We start from the raw sequence: 17,052 nt of genomic DNA on the forward strand, positions 1-17,052 counted from the left end.
TGGGCCCAGCATTAATACTGTGAGCTTCTGATTTTTACCCCTCAACTACTATCTATCAGAAAGAAATGATTCAATAATTGAGAAGACATTTCCATCTATACCATAGCTAGAGATCTTGTGAAGTAAACCTTTATGCCATACCCTATCAAAGGCCTTAGATATGTCAAGAGCAATTGCCCTAGAAAGGTTGCCTCTGCCGAGGGATTCGCTAATCCTATGAGATATAACTGTAAACACATCTAGCAGAATGGAAACCATATTGTGTGTCACTAAGAAGGTTATTTTTGCTGAGATGGCTGATTACTTCTGTATTTAACACAGATGCCAGCAACTTACACAGGAGACTTATTGGCCTGTACTGAGAGGGGAATGAGCGATTATCTGAATTCTTAAATCCTTAAATAAATAATGTTTTCAATTTTATTTTTCTTCATTTCTCATCATTTCAATTAAACATTCTTATTGAATTTTGTTAATGTTACCAATTGTGTGCTGCTGAAAGAATAGCTAAGGGATATGCGATATCTGATTTTTAGCAGACTTTGTTTTTTTTTGTAATTCAGAAAAATGCAATTTCAACCTGCATCTACTTTTTTTGTTTTAAATAAAAGTCTAATTTCAGCTCGGTTTTTCTTTTGTTTTTCTTTTTCTTTTCCTGTTTTTTCTTTCTTTCTTTTTCTCTCTCCATTATGGTTTGTTTTACTTCCTTATTTGGAATTGTTAATTTTGCCATACTTCAAACGATTCATAATAGGGAGAGTAGAAGCCTTTTCTATCATCGAAGAATAACTTCCTATCTCCTCCCACCCACACACATGCACACTTGGTGTCTTTCTCTTAATGTTTTTTTCTTCTTTATTTCTTGAACTAAACATATTATTAATGTTTTAGATTTCTTTTTACATAATTTAACAAATTTAAAAGCAAAAATGAAATTAAAACAAATTAGTTGATAACTTTAGCATGAAAAAAATTGGTATCATAGATTAACGCCCTTCACTAAATCACTCTTCTTCTCCACTCCTCAAATGAGATTCTACTTTTTAGGTGATTATGTGTGAACACCCTGAAAAACTTGAAGAATTATTTAAGAATTTAGAGTGGAAGATGAGTTTCACATATGAATTTAACATAAAATGACCTACATTTCTGGGTCATTTTAGCATTTTAGGTAATAAACCATTCTTTTAGTGATGGGACGATTCCAATATTTTTCCCAATTCCGATACAATTATTGATTCCGATTCTTTTTAAATTTCTAAATATAGAATTCTTTTCTTCTTGGAAAGGGTTGAATTACTGTAAAAACCCATGATTTTTTTTTTTTTACAAAAAAGTCACCACTTATCAAGGCCCGGAGGCCACATGAGGATAAAGGTTAATGAGTGTACAGTAGTCAATGGGATAATATTGTAGTAATTGTTAGTAGTGGAAATTTAATACTGTGAGCATCTGATTTTTGCCCATCAATCACTACTCTTATGAACCTATCAAAGAGAAATGATTTAATAATTGAGAAGACATTCCCAGCTATACCATAGCTGGAGATCTTGTGAAGTAGACCTTTATGCGATACTCTATCAAAGGTCTTTGATATATCGAGCAATTGCCCTAGAAAGGAAGCCTCCGTTGAGAGATTCACTAATCCTATTATTGCATATATTTTTGTAAACGTAGAAATACACATGTAGGAGTGATCTAAAATTTTTAGTTTTATTAATAGTTTAAAATCAATAAATATTTATCATTTCATAATTAATATGAGCCATGGAACATGAAGTTCCAAACAAAAACAAATAAAAAAAAGAACAACTAAAAGAATTGTTTTTAGCATAAAAAAATTGCAACTAATTTTTCCAATTCCAATACCTAAAAAAGTTCTGATTTGTTTGGATCCTGATTCTGATTCCAATTAATCGTCACAACACTACTTTCTTTATTTTTTAGCTATGGGAGATAAACTCTGTACACATTTTTTTGTGGGGGGGGGGGAGTTTACATTTTTAGAAGATTACATGCAATTTTACAAGTATTATTTTATTTTAATTTTTTTGATAGAGAGTGGACTTGTTAATCAGACTTGTGGTTTGGTTAAAAAAAGAATTTTAAGTGGGTTTAACATTAGAGTGTCTAAATACAGCACATGTGCCATGGCAGCTGCTAGCATTTTGAACTGACCAATCAAAGAGAAGAAAAGTGTATTTTATATTTTTCTTTCTTCTTTCTCCAAAACAAATAGTAACACCCACTCCTGCATACAGAATTCGATTTGCATTTGATTTTTATGATTACTAACTGTACTAGCTTTACCAACTAGGTGTAGTCTGGAATACATTAATATCATGTATTAATATTAATATTAATATTAATATCATGTATTAATATTAATATTAATGTAGTCTGGAATGCATTAATATCATTTAAATTAAAAACATTTTTTTTAATTAAAAAAAATAATTGAGTAAATCAAAAATAAATGGAGAGGAGCTAAAAATTTAATGGAGGTAACTTAAATCTAAGCTAAAAGTTTAAATTAAACTATCATGGAATTATCGGTGCTTGTGTAGATTGGTAATATTTTAAACCAGCGCATTTCAAGTGAAAACATTACATACTTACATGTCATGTTGAAATTAGTATGAATCCCAAAAATTATGGGAGATAATCCAATAAAAATAGAATTTATCAAATTATCAAGTTTTACATGTTTTAATGTGGAAGAACTGTGCAACCAACTCAGTATGACAAACTGATTTACCTCCCGTCATATTGAGGGTCTACCATTTTTAAACAGGCTGTAATTGTGTATGATGTTTTGTTTTAAATATATTTAGCACATCTTCCATTTTATGGAATCATTAAATTAAAAATTTTCAAAACTTTTCTTTTTCGTTTCTTTTTTTTTTTTAAACAGTTTCAAGTGACGGGAAAGAATTTATTGAATGCTTGCAAGTTGGTTTTTAAAGTCAGCAAGAATGAACAGAATGACCCTTTATTTTTAAGAGGTCATATTTTAGGTCAGTCAAATTCATCATTCTTTTTGTTTGTTTTCATCCGAAATGCATTCAAGCTTTTAAATATAAAACAATTTTAATATTTGGATTATTCGGAATAATATTCTATCTTTGTTTCTGAATTTTGAGATGAAGATTGATTATTTGGATTATTCGGAATAATGTTTGCATCTTCACAATGTTTCAGTTGATATAACCAACCTTCTTTAGGTGTATCTTGTTGAACTTTAGAATCTTTTGGTCAAACTCTGAGAATCTGCATGTAATTTTGAATAAAACCCTTTCTTTAACCCATGGGGAGTAGCATACTCTCGTTCCATCAGCCATGACTGGATAGAAGTCATAAATAATTCGCAATTGTATTTTGAGTGTCACCCACACTCAGGATTGAATCAAAAAGTAATTTTACAACTGAATTTTACTAAGTACTTTATTCACTACACCACAAACCTGTTTAAGGTTCTAAAATAATATGAATATTCTATTCTTGGTTATTATTTCAACAATGTTTTGGCCAATATTACTTCTGACCTTCTTTAAGTGCATCCTCCCAAACATTAGGAACCTATGCAGAATTCCAAACTAAACTGGGTCCGTGTAGCACAACGGGTAAAGGTGCTGAGTTACAATTAGTTCTAAATGACTGTCTTCTAGTGGTTGGTGATCCAATTCTCAGTACAGGAGTAGTATTCACTACTATGAATAACATAAAAAAATTACTTAAAAAGTCTTCTACCAGATGATGGTTGATACCAAATGAAAACCACTGTGGATTCATTTCAAAAGTCTGCATCAGTTCCATAGTTCAACTTAAAGATTTTCGAATTTACTAAAATGCACCTGAAGAAGGTTGGAGGTTGCATTAACTGACAACATTGTGAAAATAACAACCAAAATAAGAATAGGAGTTCAAATAATATAAATCCTCATCTCCAAAATTTGTTTGCAAGATTACTATCAATGAAAAAATACACATGGTTTAATTTTTTAAAGATTTATTATGATATGGCTAAGTAATGCATCTTCTTGCTTTATCTCTTCCTGCAGCTTCCCAGTCAATCCAATGTTTCTCTATCTCACTCAAAATATGAATATAGCTATGTCTTCATCCTGAAGCACTCAGGGAAGATGCATTCACCTTCACTGTGTTTTGACGTCATCATATCATTAATCATACATTTATTTTTACTTGTTCTCTTGATTTCATTGAATTTGATGACGATATTTCATGCCTCATACACTTTTTATTTTCATTTTCATCATGCATTTTTTTTTTGGGGGGGGGGGAGATAGGGAGACATTTTTTTTTACAATGCCGTTTTTCAATCAAATCATTTTTTAAATAGCATTTTTAAAATTAATTAATAATTTGGGCATGAAATTAGTATTTGAAGCAAATTGTTATAAAACTGTACTTAATTTTATTGTGGTGATGTTGTTTTCATCTTTTCTATTTCATTTATTTTGGATGTAAATAATCTTTTAATATATGATTTTGTTTGGAATTGAAAAGATAGAAATGATTTTCCGCTTGACATCTGAGATGATTGCAAATTCTTTTCAAATTTGAAACCGTCACAAAGTAATTCATTCTTTTTTTTATTTTGCAAGTATTAACGAAAGATTGGCTGATTTGCTTATGAAAAATATAAAATACTTTGTGAATTACTTTCATAATTAGGTTTTTAAATAGAATTTTTTTATTTTTCACTTTATTTTATGTTATTTTATTTTTGGTTTCAGTAAATATTCAATTAATTTATAAACGGGGAGTATTATCGATGACATTTGGATATTCATTCAAATATCATAGACTCCTTTATAATTAAAAATTAAAATAAAATGCAGCACTCAAGAACAACACCAACAAATAGCAATCAACTCGAACACAGCATTTATATAAATTAGAAAATAGTTTGATTTAACACAGTATTTTTTTTAATAGTGGTGTGGAGTGAAGCTGGAGACGTGTTGTCAACAAAAACAAAAAAGTAGTAATGTGTTATGAGCATAGTGAACAATTACATAGTTATGATCCTCATTCAATCTCAAGCACTGTTGAGTCTTCCTACTAGTATTGAATAAATTAAAAAATATACAGTTTTTGTGGAAGTTGTGAGAAAAGGATATACACAAACAGACAGGTGAAAAGTTTTCTTATAATCTTATTAATATAGTGATTTTATCATATTATTACGCTTATCGCTCCGTCCGTTATCATGCTGTGCATCCCTAAAAAAGGAAAGTGGAATATTCCAAATAAACCTTGTCACCCTTGAAAAGGAAATTGAAGTATTAAAAAAAAAATTGGTGTCGCTGTTGAGGCAAAGCTAATAAAAACGATTTGTCTTTCTTGGCCTTTTGGCTAAGATCAAAGTGTAGTATCTGTTCTTCAGGTGCTACATTTCAATTTCTTCTCTCTCAGTGGAAGAGAAATCCTTTATGACTAAGACAATTTTTTTCTCCACATTAAAAAACGACCCTGGTGTCTAAATCTGTCCCGTGGGGAGGCATTGTGAGTAGGTACTATGTTTAATGTAACAAAGTTTTAATATTAAAAAAGTAACTGGAAAAGTTATTTCTGATTTAATTACAAAATGCCCTGGAAATGTCCCTTCTGATTAATTATAAACTGCCCTGGAAAATGTCCATTCTGATTATTTTTTTTTTGTTTGCTTGCCTCCCCACAAGGGCGGAATTGGACATGAGGTCGGTTATTAATTTAGGGGGAAACCAGCTCCCCAAAAAGGGCACTCTGGTCAATAACAAAAATAAAAATTGTATCAGTAATGAAGGATTTTCCTCCATTAACCAAGACGAAGAAAAGGGGGGATTTAAGTCACTGGAATGCTGAAACTAATACTACACTCAGAAATTCATGTTGAAGCAATGGTTGCCTAATCCATAACCGTGTTAATGTTTTTATGTATTACTTTCGAAAAGCTGCTGAAACAGTTTATGATTTAAACATTACTTTATTTCAAGTATATTTTAAGCAGTGGGTTACGGGATATGAAGTCAGTACCGGAAATTACTCAAACCGTTCATGATTTAAACATTACTTTATTTCATGTATATTTTTAACAGTGGGGTGGGGATATTAAATCAGTCCCGAAAATGGGTGAAACCGTTTACGCATTACACATTACTTTATTTAATGTATATTTTTAACATTGGGGTGGGAAATATGAAGTCGGTTCCGGAAATGGCTGCAACCATTTACGTTTTGGACATTACTTTATTTAATATATATTTTTAACAGTAGGATGGGAGATGAGAAGTCAGTCCCGAAAATGGCTGAAAAAGCTTACGATTTATACATTACTTTATTTCATGTATACCTTCAACAGTGGGTTGGGGATTATAAGTCAGATCCAGAAATGGCTGAAACAGTTTACTATTTAGACATTACATTATTTCATGTATATTTTTAGCAGTGGGTTTGTGATATAAAGTCGGTCCCGGAAATGGCTGAAACAGTTTACTATTTAGATATTATATTATTCCATGTATATTTTTAGCAGTGGGTTGGGGATATAAATCAGTCCCAGAAATGGCTGAAATAGTTTACGATTAAAACATTACTTTATTTAATGTATATTTTCAACAGTGGGGTGGCGGATATGAAGTTAGTCCCGGGATTAAATGAGATGTGCAAATGTATACTATCAGAAAGCGTCGCTCAGTATTGAATGAGATAGGTGAGTATTTTGCTACTAGATAGTAGCAAAATACCCAGCATTGCCCGGAATCGAATGAGATGGGTGAACGATATATATTAGCAGAATATGCGGCGTCACCCGGGGATTGGATAAGATAGGTGAAACATATATACTATGAGAATACCCAGAATTGATTGATTTGTTTGTAATGAAATAATCAGCCCAGGCAATATATCAAAGTTATTATTTGAGTAAGGAGAAGCGACATAGTGGGTTAAAGTTATGAAAATTATTGTCGAAATAAGTAACATATTTTTTTTTTTTTTTAGAATTATGAAAAATGATGAAATGTGAGTTACTTGATTGGGGTGTTTGTAATGATATAAAAAGCCCAGACAATATATCAAATATATTATATAAGTAGGAGGGAGAGGCATAATGTGGGTTTTTAATTATAAAAATTATTGTCGAAATTAGTAACATATCCAGGATTATGAACAGCGATTAATTGTGAGTTAATCAATTGTGTGTTTATAATAAAATAATCAGCCCAGGAGATATATCAAAGTAATTATGTTAGTAAGAGAGGGCCATAAGATGATTTAAATTATGAAAAATAATTGTTGAAATTAGTAACATATCCAAGAATTATGAAAAATGTAATATGTTATTTAATGCATTAGTGCATTTGCAATGAAATAATCAGACCAGGCAATATATCAAAGTTATTATTTAAGTAGGTGGGGAAATGATGTGGGTTTAAATGATGAAAGATGATTGTCGACATTATTAACATATTCAAGAATTATGAAAAATGACAAAATGTCAGTTAATTGATTGGTGTGTTTGAAATGAAATTTTTTAGTAAGAGGGCGACGAGGGTGGTTTAAATTATAAAAAATTATTGTCGAAATTAGTAACATATCCAAGAATTACGAAAAAGGACGCAATCTGATAAAATTGATTGGTGTGTTTATAATAAAATAATCAGCCTAGACAATATATCAAAATTATCATATAAGTAAAGGGGAAGGAGATAAATTATGAAAAATTATTGTCGAAATTAGTAACATATCCAAGAATTATGAAAAAATGATGAAATATTAGATAATTGATTGATGTGTTTGTAAGGAAATAATCAGTCTAGACAATATATAAAAGTTATTATTTAGTAAAGAGGGATGGGTGAAAATGTGGGTTAAAATTATGAAAAATGATTGTCGAAAGTAACATATCCAAGAATTATGAAAAATGATTAATAAATGTGATTTCATGCATTAGTGTGTTTGTAATAAAATAATAAGCCCAGACAATATTTCAAAGTTATTATTTTATAAAGGAGGGAGCAATAATGTGGGTATAAATTATGAAAAGTTATTATTGAAATTATCCATGAATTATGAAAAATGATGAAATGGAGGTTAATTTATTAGTGTTTGTAATGAAATAATCAGCCTAGCAAATGTATCAAAGTTATTATTTTAGTAAGGTTGGGCGACAACGTTGGTTTAAATTATAAAAAAATATTGTCGAAATTAGTAACATATCCAAGAATTACGAAAAATGATGAAATGTGAGTTGATTGATGTGTTTGTTTGTAATGAAATAATCAGTCTAGACAATATATCAAAGTTATTATTTTAGTAAGGTGTGCGATATGGTGAGTTTAAACGATGAAAAATTATTGTCGAAATTAGTACCATATCCAAGAATTATTAAAAATGATGAAATGTGAGTTAATTGATAGTTGTGTTTGTTTATGAAATAATCAGCCAATACAATATATCAAATTTAATATTTTAGTAAAGGGAGGGGCGATAATGTGGGTTGAAATTATGAAAAATTATTGTCGAGCATAGTAACACATTCAATAATTATGAAAAATGATAAAATGTGAGTTAATTGACCGGTGTGTTTTAATGAAATAATCAGCCCAGGAAATATATCGAAGTTATTATTTTAGTAAGGGGGCGATACAGTTTTAATAAAAAAGGAGAATAATATGATTGTGCCTTCATTCATGCTGAACAGAACGCTCACAGAATGCTCAGCAACAATATATTACATATGAAAAATGCTGCTGTGGAATTTCCACAGGTCCCGCTAGTTATTATTATTATTATTATTATAGTGGGCCCAACACATTCCATATGTAAAATATGTGTTAAACTATAAATGTAAGTTTGCTCATAACAAATCTAGTCATGGACATATCCAAACCGCCATCTTTGTTTTCCCAGCTAATAACTGCAGCAACACCAAGCAAAGAAGATCAATCTAAGAAACTTACACCCAAGGAATAAAACTCTATCTCCGTGCAAGGGAGATAACTTAACGATGATGATGGGGATGACTGTAATGCATGTTTTTTCAAGTTATTTTAATAAAGTGAGAATATTTTCTGTGAAATTTGTAATGGAAAAAGTGTTCATTTTTAACTAACACGATTACCTGATATCATCACAAAGTTCTAATTTCTGCAAACTACATAAATTATTTAAAAAAAAATGACAAATGATAATTGAATATTGATTTCATAAGAAATCACAAAGATTCAAGAAACCGACTTTCTTTACTTTATATGTTAGATTTCATCTACATATTTTGTGAAAAATATCAATTTCTCATGAATGAAAAGGGGATTGTCTCTCCAATATTGATCCATGTATATTGATTCTTTTTCATATTTTTTGTTTTTCTAGATCAACTGCTGCATCTGATTCGGGCAGCGGAGCCTTCTTGTCCTGATGCATTGATATACTGTGTTGGCGCTTTGAAACTTCTCTCTGGCAGCAGTACACTCATGAAGGAACTTGTCCAGAAAGATTGTATTGAGACACTTATCCAACTATTAGAAGCCATCAATACAGCAGTAATAATATATTTGTTATGCATTACATGATAATAAATTTGTTACACACTATATAATAATAAATTTGTTACACACTACATAATAATATACTTGTTACACACTACATAATAATACATTTGTCACACACTGCATAATAATAGATTTGTTAAACATTATATAACAATTAATCACAGGTAAAAGTATATATAATGATATAGAATGCAAATGATATCTGTTCGCAAGCTTACTGCCTAGAAAAAGATAACACAGTAGATAAAAAGGGCATTTATAAGAAAAAGTATAAATGTCAATGCCTTATGACGATCTCATATGTAGAGCTCCTTTGCTACCAAATTCCAGGCCCTGTTGGTGGGGCATTAGAATACGCCGACTGCCCCCCTGCAGAGGGTAAAAGTCCCTCAATGGGGGTCCTGGATATGAGCTTAAACTATATCCAGTGGTGAGGCCCCAGCTTGTAGGCTTTGGGGAGTGTGGAGCCACCCTTTAATTACCATTGCTCCCAGGTCCACTCTGACCCGGAGTGCTAGTACCTGTTAGGGTCCCAACTATGGGTTAAATAGAAATCGACGTGAAAACAACAAATATATTCTATTAAAAAAAATTTTCTTAAATCTTTGGATTCGGCATTAAATAACCCAAACAGGGTTGATATGCCGTAAAACAAACAACCAACAACCAAATTCCATGCTAATAGACTAACCATAATACATATGTATATCAACTTCTTTTCTTATCTTTTAAACGTATGTGTACTTATAAAAAATAATATATCATACACCTTTGCCAAGCCCTTGATGAAAAAAAAAGAATATATATATAAGCACCTTATGATAATCTCGTGTGTTTGACTCTTCCCCTTTTTTGTTTCTTTTTTTTTATATATAGACTTATTTATCAATCTTGGATCAGTTTTTCTCCATGGTTTGTTATTTCGATTTCATTGATGAACCTGTCTTTGGCTTTTCCAACAATCATAAGATGGTCTCAGAACTAGTCAGAATCCTTTGTCACTCTCTTCTAACCTTGCACTTCATTTTGCAGCTGTTAATGTCTCATTTGATTGCATCACACACAAAAAACCCAAGGTTGCCACAACTAGGAAAGCTGGGAACCCAGATGTCAGGAGGTGAAGTGTGATAGAAAAGTTTTCTGATAGTCAACCCTAGTATGACAGGATACGAAAGTTACTTGTACATCCTACTTGCAGAAACCTGGTTAATCCAGAGTTTGACTACTTCACTTAAGAATTGAATGTAGTCATGAATATTCAGAAAAGAAATCGTGTGGCATGTTGTCACATTCACCTCATTCTGATGTCATCAGATTGTTGATCATTTTTCTCTTTGATATTGCCTCATCATCGATTCCTGAATCTTTCAATTCTATTTTGATGTTTTCTACCATTTGCTTATTCATCTTTCTGGTGCAAATTCTCTTTCATAAATACGACCATACAAAATTGCACATAGTTACACACTATATAATAACATATTTATTGCATACTACATAAGAAATAAAATTTGTTAAATACTACAAAATGATATATTTGTTACACACTATATAAATTAAATTTGTTACACACTATATAAATTAAATTTGTTACACACTATATAAAATTAAATTTGTTACACACTATATAAAATTAAATTTGTTACACACTATATAAAATTAAATTTGTTATACACTACATAATGAAAAATTTGATTCATACTACATAATAATTGTTACACACAACGTAAAAATAAATTTGTTACACACTACATAATAAAATAATTTGTTACACACTACATAATAATAAATTTCTTACACATAAGTAAATAATAAATTAATATATACTATATAATAAAAAGTTTGTTGCACAGTACATACTAATAAATTAGTAACACAGTCCATAATATAATATTTGTTACACACTACATAATATAATATTTACTACACATTACATAATAATAAATTTGTTACACACTAAATAATAATAAATTTGTTACACACTAAATAATAATAAATTTGTTACACACTAAATAGTAATGTTTGTTACACATGACATAATAATATATTTGTTACACACTACATAATAATATATTTGTTATGCACTACCTAATATAATATTTGTCACACACTACATAATATAATATTTGTTACACACTAAATAATAATAAATTTGTTACACAGTACATAATAATATATTTGTTACACACTACATAATAATAATTTTGTTACACACTGCATATAATATTTGTTACACACGACATAATAATAATATTTGTTACACACTACATAATAATAATTTTGTTTTTTGTTACACACTACATATAATATTTGTTACACACTACATAATAATAAATTAGTGACACAGTACATAATATAATATTTGTTACACACTACATAATTATATATATAGATAATGATAAATATGTTACACAATACATAACAATATATTTGTTACACACTACATTGTAATATATTTTTTTACATACTACATAATAATAAATTAATTTGTACATAATAAATTTGTTATACACATTAAAATCATAAATTTATTAGACATTTCATAATAATAGATTAGGTACACACTACATAATAATATATTTGTTACACGCCGCAAAATATGTTTGTTACACACACTAGCTAGCAGTTCAGCCTTGCTTTGCTCGGGCCGTAAGTACTGTTTATAACTTTATGTATATATATATATATATAAAAAAGTTTGTGTGTGTCCTGGTAACCTCCATCTAAAATTTCAAATGTTTAGAACCCAAATTGGCAGAGGAGTTTGGTAGAGTCTGCAAAGGTCAACTCTTTTAAACTTTGACCTCTTGGCAGCCAAATTCTTGGCCAAAAACCGATTAAAAGTCTTGCTCTGTGTCTGAATAGACAATATGTAAAATTTCAAATGTTTAGACCAAAAATTGGACGAGTAATTTGGTAGAAACCGCAGGAGTAAAATTATTTTAAACTTGGACTCCAACTATGACCTCTTAACATTTATTGTTTTGAGCTCAAATCGAATTAAGAAGTTTGATCCATGTCCAAGTAACCTACATCTAAAATTTCAAGTGTTTAGACCCAAAATTTGCATATTAGTTTAGTAGAGTTTTCAAAGGTCAAATCGTTGGCAGCAAAATTCCTGGCTGAAAATCGATTTAAGAGATTTTCCCAAATTTCAATACCACTTTATGCCAAATCTCAAGTGTATACTGAAAATTTACAGATTAGTTTGGTAGGGAAATGTACTGACACACACATAGACAATTTCACTTTTATAGATTCATTATTCATCTCTAACTCAAAATTATTTGTTATTAATTTACTATTGTTCTCAACTCAAAACTCATTTACTATTAATTCAATATTAATCTCAAACCCAAAAATATTTGATATTAATTTACTATTTTTCTCAACTTCAAATGTATTTACTAATAATTTACTATTAATGTCAAACCCAAAATTATTTTGTTTATTTACTATTGTTCTCAACTCAAAACTTATTTACTAATAATTCAATATTAATCTCAAACCCAAAATTATTTGCTATTAATTTACTATTGTTCTCAACTTCAAACTTATTTACTATTAATTCAATATTAATCTCGAACCCAAAATTATTTGCTATTAATTTACTATTGTTCTCAACTCCAAACTTATTTACTACTTGCAGTTCAGCCTGGCTTTGCTCGAGTCGCATGTACTGTTCATAACTTTATGTGCATATGCCCTGGTAACCTACATCTAAAATTTCAAGTGTTTAGACACAAAATTGATAGAGTCTGCAAAGGTCAACTCTTTCAACTTTGACCTATTGGCAGCCAAACTTTTGCTCAAAATCTGATTAAAAAGCTTGCTGTATGTCTGAATACACTTTATGTAAAATTTCAAATGTTTAGACCAAAAATTGGCTGAATAGTTTGCTAGAGACTGCAAAGGTAAAATCTTTGGAACTTCAGCCCCTTGACAGCCAAATTTTCAGCCTAAATCCTATTAAAAAGCTTGCCCTATGTCTTAATACACTTTTATGTAAAATGTCAAATGTTTAGACCAAAAATTGACTGAGTCATTTGGTGAGACCACAGAGGTAATTTTTTAAAACTTAAACCCCAATTTTGATCCTTTAGCATTTATGTTGTGGGCTCAAATTAAAATAAAAAGTTTGACCCATGTCCAAGTTATCTCCATCTAAAATTTCAAGTGTTTAGACCCAAAATTTGCAGAGGAGTTTAGTAGAGTTTTCAACCCCTTGACAGACAAATTTCTGTCCGAAAACCAATTTAAAACATTTTCCCAAACCTCAATACCCTCATGTAAAATCTCGACTCTGTAGACTGAAAACTGAGGGAGTACTTTGGAAGGGAAATGTACACAAACAGACACGCAGACAATTTTACTTTTATCGGAATATAGATTTAAATAATAACACGGCATAATAATATATTTGGTACACTCAAGATATTAATAAATCTTTTGCAAACTACATAATAATTTTGTTACACACTACATAATAATAATTTTGTTACAAACTACATAATAATAATTTTGTTACACACTACATGATAATAATAAATTTGTTACACACGTCATAATAATAATTTTTTTATTTTACACACTACATAATAATAAATTTGTTTAACACTACATTATAATAAATTTATTACACACTACATAATAATAATTTTGTTACACACTACATAATAATAAATTTGTTACACACTACATAATAAAAAATTTGTTACATACTACATAATAATAAATTTGTTACACGCTACATGATAATACATTTGTTACACACTACATAATAATGTATTTGTTACACACTACATAATACATTTGTTACACACTACATAATACATTTGTTACACACTAGATAATAATACATTTGTTGCACACTACATGATAATACATTTGTTACACACTACATAATAATAATATTGTTACACACTACATGATAATAAATTTGTTACACACTACATAATAATAAATTTGTTACACACTACATGATAATAAATTTGTTACACACTACATAATAATAAATTTGTTACACACTACATGATAATAAATTTGTTATACTCTACATAATAGTACATTGTTTACACATTACATAAAAATGCAGCAAAAAAGAAAATATAGTCATTGTTGTCATAAAGGCAAAACAAATTAATTAAAATAATGTATGAAATTATAAATTGAAAATTGCAAACACACTAAAAACAGCCTATCCTGCCTTGACAGAGTACAAAATAGACTTTGTGACTTAGTGGGGGATGCCCTTTTTTCTACCCTGCAACCTCTCTCCCACAGAAGAGACGTTGCGAGCCTATCCTTGTTTTATCATTATTTCCATGGCAGGTGCTTGTCTGAACTCCAATCTGTGGTTCCCCCTCGACAATCTTTCACGAAAAACACCCGTCTAGCTGAATCCACTATCAAAAGTTTCCCCCACTCTTTATCTGTGCCTAAATCAAAACGCGGATTCCATGAACAAAGCTTCTTTCTTAGAACTGCATGCCTGTGGAACTCTGTTCCGCCTGCCTGCTTCCCACCGGACTACAACTTGGATGTGTTCAAGTCCAACGTTAACAAATTCCTAATGAACCACCCCCTTAAGTAAACACTTCATCAAATCTCCATACTAACGTAATGTACTTGTAATAACCTTATCCTTGAGTGGCTTCCGGGCCTTGATAAGTGGTTATCACTGTGTAAAAAAAAAACAACAAAAAAAAAACATGTTATCTGCTTTTTATATATATTTTTCTTTGTATTATTTAAATTATTCCGATTCCTATCCTGATCATGGTCGTTTTATTAAAAAGAAAATTTGTTATAATACTACAAATCCAGACAATGTAAGGTTCATCTTAGAATTGTCTATGATGTAATAGGATAACAATCAATTCTAAGTGGCAGTCTTTTAAAGGTTGAAGGTTCAATTCTTACTCTAGGTGACAATTGTCAAGAATAACATAACAATTTAGACTTCTACCAAGTCATAACTGATAGAATAATCGCAATCTACTTCCATAGTTTATGTCTTCGATTTTCTAAGATGAGGATTGATTATTTGGATTTTTTTAACTACTTTTCTCATCTGGAGTATTATTTTGACAACCTCTTGGTTGATGTAAACTCCGACCTTCTTCAAGTGTATCTTGTCAAACTCCTGAATCTTTATATCAAACTCCAGAATTGGGGGTAGCATGCCCTCATTCCCTCAACCATGACTGGGTAGAAGTTCCAAGTAATTCACTGTTGTATCTTGAGTTTTTTCTGCACTGAGGATTGAACCTTCAGCCCCCAGAAGAGTGTACCTTTACAACTGAATTTTAACAAGTTCTCTATCCACTACACCACAAATCTTTCCGGACAATTCTAGTATGAGCTTTAGGAGCCTTAAACTTATTTTTGTTTCTAGAAAAATAGGTTTAAGCCTCCTCAAATTCATATTAGAATTGTCTATTGCATACTGGATAAAGTACTGATAAAATTCAGTTGTAAAGTTACACTCTTCTGGAGAGTGATGGTTCAATCCTCAGTGTGGGCAATACTAAAAAACAATTGCAAATTTCTTAAGACTTCTACCCAGTTATGGTTAACAGAATGCAATTAAATATTGTGCCTACATTAATTACAAATTACACTATTAATTGATTAGGGCCAAGTATTAAAACAACATTTTAGTAAATTCCTATTTTGAAAAATTTCATCATCATCATGTGTGTTTTACATGCTGGCATGTGTGGACGTCTTTTATAAATTGACTTATTGCTGGACAGATTTTTATTTATCTATTATTCTTATTTTATGTCATATTTTCTATAGCTTTTTTGCTACCAATTAACTCTGCTCCCTCAACTGCATCTACTAATCAAAGCACTCATGTCCATTCTTTCAATGTGACAAAACCTGTTCCTCACACATTAGATATTCATTATATTCTCATATCATTTCTTTCTGTGCAGCACATATCTTCAACTTTCCCTTTCATACATAACCACATGATGTATAGACTCTTACCTTAGTCAACATTGATAATGCTATGCTAGTTAGTAATTACAAAAGTTCCCTGAACTTACTCTATGCACTCTTCACTGTTGCAATCACACCAGCACTTTCCCTCCTGTTCTCAAGTGGCATCACCAAGATGAGAAAACTTCTGAACAACTACAATAGCCTCACCATTCAAATATACTTTCTTCACATCTGAATTCTCATCTGTCTCCATTGTCTTCAATTTCTTGCACATAAACAAGTTATCATCTCTCAACTTACCTGCAATTCCAGTCCACTTTTTTTATATTCAGTGCTTATAAATATAAAAAAAAGTTAAGTAGCACCTGATTCCCTTTTCACAAACTGAGCAGGGAGTCTTTCCTTTTTTAAGGACCTTCCAACACTACAACCGCTGATCATCACTTTGGTTTTGATAACATTCACATCTGATTCCCTTTACTTTCATTACTTGCATTTATCCAAGTTTTTAACTTATAAACATTCCAGGCAATTATCAGCA

At 30.3% G+C, this 17,052-nt stretch overlaps 1 protein-coding gene and 1 pseudogene across 1 annotated transcript in view; both read left to right on the forward strand.

Moving 5' to 3' along the window:
- Positions 1-17,052, forward strand: part of LOC145241512 (armadillo repeat-containing protein 2-like) — a 102,938-nt gene that overhangs the window by 42,792 nt on the left and 43,094 nt on the right. Inside the window, exons 9-10 of the mRNA XM_080104552.1 lie at positions 2,915-3,017; positions 9,379-9,548. Of these exons, the coding sequence (XP_079960678.1) occupies positions 2,915-3,017; positions 9,379-9,548 (273 nt within the window). The remainder of the gene's footprint in view (positions 1-2,914; positions 3,018-9,378; positions 9,549-17,052) is intronic.
- LOC145241759 (U2 spliceosomal RNA) lies at positions 5,359-5,487 on the forward strand (annotated as a pseudogene).

Source organism: Euprymna scolopes, chromosome 20 (genome assembly GCF_053919585.1).
Source record: "Euprymna scolopes isolate OS-2025 chromosome 20, ASM5391958v1, whole genome shotgun sequence".
Classification (NCBI taxonomy): domain Eukaryota; kingdom Metazoa; phylum Mollusca; class Cephalopoda; order Sepiida; family Sepiolidae; genus Euprymna; species Euprymna scolopes.